This window comes from Protopterus annectens, chromosome 10.part0 (assembly GCF_019279795.1).
Source record: "Protopterus annectens isolate FY-2018-M chromosome 10.part0, PAN1.0, whole genome shotgun sequence".
NCBI lineage: Eukaryota > Metazoa > Chordata > Ceratodontiformes > Protopteridae > Protopterus > Protopterus annectens.
The window spans coordinates 1272378192-1272386103 of NC_056744.1; the positions used below are offsets into that span (position 1 = coordinate 1272378192).

Below are 7912 nucleotides of genomic sequence, written 5' to 3' on the forward strand. Positions count from 1 at the left end.
ATATTTAGGTACTCTCTTGGAAGGTCATCAGCTAAAGAAGAGCATGGTTTACGTTTGTTTAAGAGTAGTTTTATATAGGATATGGGCACAGGTTTGAAGGTGAAATTGGATGTGGTGATATGTGGCTGTTGGGCAGAGTTGGTATTAGATTATGAGGAATCCTTGGTTAGAGATACTATGCTATCTATAGAATAAGAGTTGAACTGTATTGCAGTTTCAACTGGTTAGTTATCGGGAGAGGGGTTTGGGTTGAATTTTTGTAAGATTTCTTTAATGGATGTCCAATTTTTTTTAGGTTTGTGTTTGATATTATTCTAAAAGTTATTATAGTATAGTTTTTTTATCTTCATTTAATGCTTTTTAGCACGATTCTGAAGCATTCTGAAGTTTTCAAGATATTAAGGTGATTGATATTTTTGCCATTCTTTCCATGATTTTTCTCTGTCCTGCATTAGCATTCTACTCTTTTTGCATAGACAAATTATATATTTTTTCAGTCTCTTCCTTCTAGAAGGTGCAAGGCTATTTAGGATATTTAGAAAAGTTGCATTGAATTCAATTAGAGGATCATCTAAGAGGAAGATTTTTAGGAAGTTCCAGTTAATAGATGATAGTGTAGTAATGAACACTTCTGCGTTAAACTAGGAAAGGTCACATGTTGTTTTATATATATGCTGTTTAACTGCATGTGTGAGATGTCTAGTTGTGTAGACTGGGAGATGATCACTTAGAGAATCTGACATTGTACCTTTGGTGAAGTATTTGCTAGGATCTGATACTAAGATTTAGTCTAATAGACCATTTAATGTATTGCTGTAATGTGTGGGGCTATTAATTAGATGTGTGAAACCAAATAAGTCCATGCTAGATGTAGGGGAGGTAGAGTTTATGTCTAACCAATTGACATTCACATCACTTAGTAATATTTTTTCTTGTGGAATTGTTATGGATATCCAGTGTAGGATATCTTCCAGTATAGCTGCATTGTTGCCAGGAGGGATATAAAGGGCAGTATTAAATATATGTTTATATTGTTTATTTTGAGGAAAGCAATAAGAATCCTGTACCAATTGGCTAGACAGAGGGAACGAGCTAGTAAAGATGTGCAGCAGGTAAGGGTGATAAAGGATAATGAGGGAAACGTACTCACAAGCGAGGAGAGTGTGTTGAGCAGATGGAAAGAGTACTTTGAGGGGTTGATGAATGAAGAGAATGAGAGGGAGCGTTGGATGATGTGCGGATAGTGAATCATGAAGTGCAGTGGATTAGCAAGGAGGAAGTAAGGATAGCTATGAAGAGGGTGAAGAACGGAAAGACTGTTGGTCCAAATGACATACCTGTGGAAGAATGGAGGTGTTTAAGTGAAATGGCAGTGGAGTTTTTAACTAGATTGTTTAATGAAATCTTGGAAAGTGAGAGGATGCCTGAGGAATGGAGAAAAAGTGTTTTGGTACAGATTTTTAAGAATAAGGGTGATGTGCAGAGCTGTAGTAACTACAGAGGGATTAAACTGATCAGTCACAGAATGAAGTTATGGGAAAGAGTAGTAGAAGCTAGGTTAAGAAGGGAGGTGATGATTAGTGATCAGCAGTATGGTTTCATGCCAGGAAAGAGCACTATAGATGTGATGTTTGCTCTGAGAGTGTTGATGGAGAAGTACAGAGAAGGTCAGAAGGAGTTGCATTGTGTCTTTGTGGATTTAGAGAAAGCATATGACAGGGTGCCTAGAGAGGAGTTGCGGTATTGTATGAGGAAATCGGGAGTGTCAGAGAAGTATGTAAGAGTGGTACAAGATATGTACGAGGGTAGTGTGACAGCGGTGAGGTCTGCGGTAGGAGTGACGGATGCGTTTAAGGTGGAGGTGGCATTACATCAAGGATCAGCTCTGAGCCCTTTCTTATTTGCAATGGTGATGGACAGGTTGACAGACAAGATCAGACAGGAGTCCCCGTGGACTATGATGTTTGCAGATGACATTGTGATCTGTAGTGAGAGTAGGGAACAGGTGGAGGAGACCCTGGAGAGGTGGAGATATGCTCTAGAGAGAAGAGGAATGAAGGTCAGCAGGACTAAGACAGAATATATGTGTGTGAATGAGAGGAAGGATAGAGGAATGGTGAGGATGCAGGGAGTAGAGGTGGCGAAGGTGAATGAGTTTAAGTACTTGGGATCAACAGTTCAGAGTAATGGTGAGTGTGGAAGAGAGGTGAAGAAGAGAGTACAGGCAGGATGGAGTGGGTGGAGAAGAGTGTCAGGAGTAATTTGTGACAGACGAGTACCAGTAAGAGTGAAAGGGAAGGTCTACAAGAGGGTAGTGAGACCAGCTATGTTATACGGGTTGGAGACAGTGGCATTGACAAAAAGGCAGGAGTCAGAGCTTGACGTGGGAGAGTTGAAGATGTTAAGATTTGCATTGGGTGTGACGAGGATGGACAGGATTAGAAATAAGTATATTAGAGGGTCAGCCCAGGTTGGAAGGTTTGGAAACAAAGCCAGAGAGGCAAGATTACGTTGGCTTGGACATGTGCTGAGGAGGGATGCAGAGTATATTGGGAAAAAGATGCTAAGGATGAAGCTGCCAAGTAACAGGAAAAGAAGAAGGCCTAAGATAAGGTTTATGGATGTGGTGAGAGAGGACATGCAGGTGGTCGGTGTGACAGAGCAAGATGCAGAGGACAGGAAGAAATGGAAACTGTTGATCTGCTGTAGCGACCCCTAACGGGAGCAGCCGAAAGAAGAAGAAGAATAAGAAGCTCTGCTGAATTTAATTTTGGTGTTGGTTTGCTGTAAGGTGAAATGTAGTAGGTACTGCGAAATATTAAAGCAATACCATCACCTTTCCTCTTTATACATTCATTATGGATGATATTATGGCCAGGAGGCATTATAAAATGCTGTACTATGTTTCATGCCACAGCACCACTTTAAAAACTGTGTGTTGCTACACTAGCAATGTGTGTTCAATGTTCTTTTTTTTAATAGTACAGGCCAGATTCCAAAAGAGCTGTTTTCAATGCAAGACTGCCCTTATTCCAAAAGACTTGCTCTCAGTGTAAGTAACTTACTTTGATGTAAGACTGATCTATAAATAGGCTTACACAAGGGGCCAATTTCCAAAACACCTGCTTTCAGCCTGCTATCAGTGTAAGTGGCTACTCACACTGAAAGCAAGTCTTTAAGAATCATGCCTTATATGTTACTTCTCGGGTGCTATAAAGTGCAATACAAACCCCTCTCCCAATGTCATAACTCCAGTCAGAGAAGTACAGTTGGGGTATTTCAACATCCTGCATAATAACACAGGATGTATTCCGTTCCTCCTTGTAAAATTCGCAGAACATGAGATTTGCAGTCAGAGAAGTACAGTTTGGGTATTTAAGTATACCCCATAATAACATATATGATAAAACTCTGTGTTCCTCCTTGTAAAATATAAAGCAGAACATGACATCTGCAGTCAGAGAAGTACATTTTTTTGTATTTCAGCAAACCACATAATAACATATGATAACACGCTGTGTTGCTCCTTGTAAAATGCGAGGTGGAACATCACATCTGGAGTCAGAGAAGTACAGTTTGGGTATTTCAGCATACCCCATAATAACACATGATAAAACTCCATGTTCCTCCTTGTAAAATACTTGGCAGAACATGACATCTGCAGTCAGAGAAGTACAGTTTGGGTATTTCAGCATACCCCATAATAACACATGATAAAACTCTGTGTTCCTCCTTGTAAAATACAAGCCAAAACATGACATCTGCAGTCAGAGAAGTACAGTTTGGGTATTTCAGCATACCCCATAATAACACATGATAAAACTCTGTGTTCCTCCTTGTAAAATACTAGGCAGAACATGACATCTGCAGTCAGAGAAGTACAGTTTGGGTATTTCAGCATACCGCATAATAACATATGATAAACCTCTGTGTTCCTCCTTATAAAATACTAGACAGAACATAACATCTGCAGCCAGAGAAGTACAGTTTGGGTATTTCAGCATACTGCATTATAACACGATAAAACTTTGTGTTTCTCCTTGTAAAATACGAGGCAGAAAATGTCATCTGCAGTCACAGAAGTACAGTTTGGGTATTTCAGCATACCGCACAATAACACATGATAAAACTTTGTGTTCCTCCTTGTAAAATATGATGTGGATAATGACATCTGTAGTCAGAGAAGAACTGACAAAACAAGCACAAGTGAGATAATTGATAGTTGATGTGTAAGAAAGGTACTGTGTGAAGGCACTCAGCAATGGAGCAGGAAGGGATAGGGCCATCAGAGTAGGAGAGTACGGTGCTACTTTGAAGTCACTGGACTTTAAAAATAGTTTTTGTTTGTCTTTCAAAATATAAGAATTCAGTCCCCTCTATAACATTTGGTTATCAAACATGCTGCCTTGCTAATTCTTGAAAAAGGAAGGCTTTAGCATCCCTCGACAAAGTTTTTATACTGGTTGCAAAATATATATTGTAGCATAGGAAATGACCCAGAGAAGCTCACTGCTAAATGCAAAAGAGTGTCTGCCAGAGTGTCTGAAACAAGCAGGCAAAACATCTCCATAGCAAATAGGCAGCAGCTGTGTTCTAGAGCTCTATCAAGGTCACTGCTCCTTGAGGAAATAGAATTTCCTATCCTGTAGGTCTAGAGAGGATGGCCTGAAGTCCCTGTTAAGTCTTGTGTAAGAGAAGATGCAGAGAAAATGCCTGAGGCTTGGAAATGGAATTCTGAAGTAGGAAGAGATGTCATTATTGTGTGTGAGAGTTCTGCCATAAAAGAGAAGCTCCCACTATGAATGAGCCCTGCTGGGATAGTCTATAGGCACTGAGGGAGTCCAAAACTGTTGCCACTGTCAGCCCAAATACTCTAGTAGAGTAACTGCTGAATTTATTTATTTAACTTTTGTTTACCAGGAAAGTCCGACTAGGACAGAGCGTATTTTCAGTGGAGGCCCAGGAAGAAACACTCCAAACACATCTTTGTAACATGAGAGGAAACCCACACAAATGCAGGGAGGACATGCAGTCTCTACACAGAAGGCACCCCAGCCAAGAATCAAACTGGAGAACCTCTTGCTGTGAGACAACAACACTACCACTGCACCACCGCACTATTTTAATGTGTTCTGTCTATTGGCTAAACATTTAAGTCAGTTGTTTGTTTTATTTCTCGACTTCTGTGTTGTTTTCAAACTGCTTATTACCCAGATTCATGAAGTACAATTTCCTTTATTTTGAAACAAAGAAAATAAAATCATGTCTAGTAATACAACCTGAAGCCCAAGCCTCTTGCTTAAAGACTGAATTGTTAAACTAATCCCAAAGGAAATGCCACACTGGGGAGTGCAGCAAATACACTCACTATGAGATACAGCTCAACACATTGAATCCAGTGAACAGTTTTCTGAGACATTTCATAAATGTTTAAAATGTGCAGTCTCTTTAGTACACATCCTGAAATACCACTGCATGTGGTGCCTCCATTACCATGCTGCACTTCCTTGTTATGTGTGCCTGCTTTAATCCTCAAATTAAAATCCCTCATAAACTTTTAATTTTCTCTCTGTGATGTCACCAAAAAGCTCAGTGATGCCAACTTTAATGGAAAACCACAGAACATGCACATGGCACTGTCTATGCATTAAAATATATGGGTATACCCCCCACACAAGCCTTTATTGGATATGGAAGACAAAACATCCAACTCCTAGTTGGAGAGGTGAGATGGTGATAACTAAAACCTGAAAGGGAGAGGATCTGGAAGTCTATACCAAATGAAAAGCCTGTATTTGAATGCAAAAACTGTGGAAGGGACATATGCAATGGTTGAGTAGGACATATAAGAGGGAGTTGAGAGAATGATCAGGTATGAAGAAAGTGGAAAAGATGAAGCATCCAAGAATGTACTGGTGAAGAGAGGTTAGGATTCACAGATCAATTAAGACAGTAAGATGTAACAAGGTCTAATATAGCTTATCTGAAGTTAACATGCGAATAGAGAGAGAGAGGACAAAGCTGGAGTACCTTAAGCTTCATTTGATGTTTAAAAATGTCAAAATGTGTAGAAGGTATAGTACAGGAAAGGAATGATGCTGCCAAATTATGAGAGGGTGGGGGGGTTGCCTATTCATGAACTGAAAGTGAGTAGAAATATAACTTGATTCTGTCATATTGCAATCGACATTACAAATGGTGCATAATTGTGCTACAAGAATTATGATAAAATACTATATGCTGTGAAGAAAAAGTGGACAGTATAAAGTATTATGTTAAAATACTGTATGCTATGGAGAAAAAAAAGTGGACAGTATAAAGTATTATGTTAAAATACTATACGTTATGGACAAAAAAGAAGTGAACAGTATAAAGTATTGTATTAAAATGTATGCTCTGGAGAAAAAAGTGGACTGACCATTGTATGTTAAAATGATCATGATAAACGATAGGTTGAAACGATTTTGTCTTTGAAAAGACAATAAAGAATTATAAAAAAAATAATGTGACTGCCTTAGTCACCTTCCTCCCTGCCAGGTTGAGTGAGCAGGTGTCAGTCACTCAAGCCCTACATCTCCTACCTGGCCCCTCCAGCACCCAGTTTGATAGGCAAATCCAGGTTGTCTGGGTCATAGTCAGGGCCATGCTATTAGTGTCTCTTACAGCCCTTTCATAATTCTGAGCTTTAAAATTTTTAAATGAAACTTAGGTTTACATGGAGCTAAATTCTTTCCAGGAACTGTCTTATTTGTTTTCTTGTGTAAAACTCCTGTGCTTGTAATCTCTAACAATTGCTTGCTTAACTCTTCATTGTTATACAAGTTGAGGATTCAGAGTTTATTGATAAGCAGACTTGCAGCATGTGTCTGAACTATGTTTCCAGTATGATAGCTCACATTGTGTGTTTTATTTTCCCCTGTAAAATTTACTTTATATATTCAACTGAATTCTATTGCCATATTTCAAGCTACTTTGCATAGCAAAATGATACCAAAAGACTTTATCTGTATGCACTCCTAACAGCTACACACAGCTTTTAATCAGCATATTTATAAAGTATTAATTTGAAGAAAGATTAATAATAGTGACCAAAAATATCAAAGCTGTCTAAAAAGCTTTCTTTTTCTTTTCTTTACTTTTCAGGTTACAGAAACCCGAACTGGTCCCCTAGGATGCAGTAACTACGACAACCTTGATTCTGTCAGTTCTGTTTTGGTTCAGAGTCCTGAAAACAAAATCCAATTGCAAGGTCAGATGTGGTGGAATATGCATCTTAAGATTTATTCCATACAAAATATATGCTAAAGATGATATTTCCTATGTTTATTTAATACTACAGCGGTGAATTTAGGGACGAAAATTGGCTTTGTAATTTACATGACTGTAGCTATTTGTAATTTCTCGTTAAAATATCATTATATGGATCATTTCATCTCTCTTGAAGTCAGCTTCACTGAAGTCAGTGTTGACGAATAAATAGCACTGAGAGGCACTTGATTTCAATTAAAAAAGAAAAACACAAAAATAAGCCCTGCATCCTAAATTCCTTTTCTGGTTAGATTTTTTTTTAAATGAAAGTTCACTTACTTTGTCACTTTGTTATTTACTGTGCAATTAGCTTCTGTTGCAACAGAAACCTGCAAATGTGTTGTGTGAACAGATTTGTGATCTGTTAGACTTTCCTCACGGATGTGTAACTTAAGTAAAGGAGGTTTGAGGGTAAAACCATCCACAAGTAGATGCAGAGGATTTGCCCACTGAAAAAATAACAGATGTGCCAAACTTCAAACCAGCAACTTTAGAAACCCAAAAACTCCTACCTATTATCGGCATCCATATCCCTCCTAGTAATAACATCAGCACTGCTGAAGACTGCCTGCCATGGAATACTACCAATATCATCCAAGAAAAA

General features: G+C 38.6%; 1 protein-coding gene across 2 annotated transcripts in view; it reads left to right on the top strand.

Annotated features, from left to right (window-relative positions):
- Positions 1-7912, top strand: part of LOC122813577 (BMP/retinoic acid-inducible neural-specific protein 3-like) — a 1515308-nt gene that overhangs the window by 1277219 nt on the left and 230177 nt on the right. For both annotated transcript variants that reach the window (XM_044085972.1, XM_044085973.1), the window contains exon 6: positions 7144-7249. In XM_044085972.1, coding sequence (XP_043941907.1) covers positions 7144-7249 — 106 coding nt within the window. The remainder of the gene's footprint in view (positions 1-7143; positions 7250-7912) is intronic.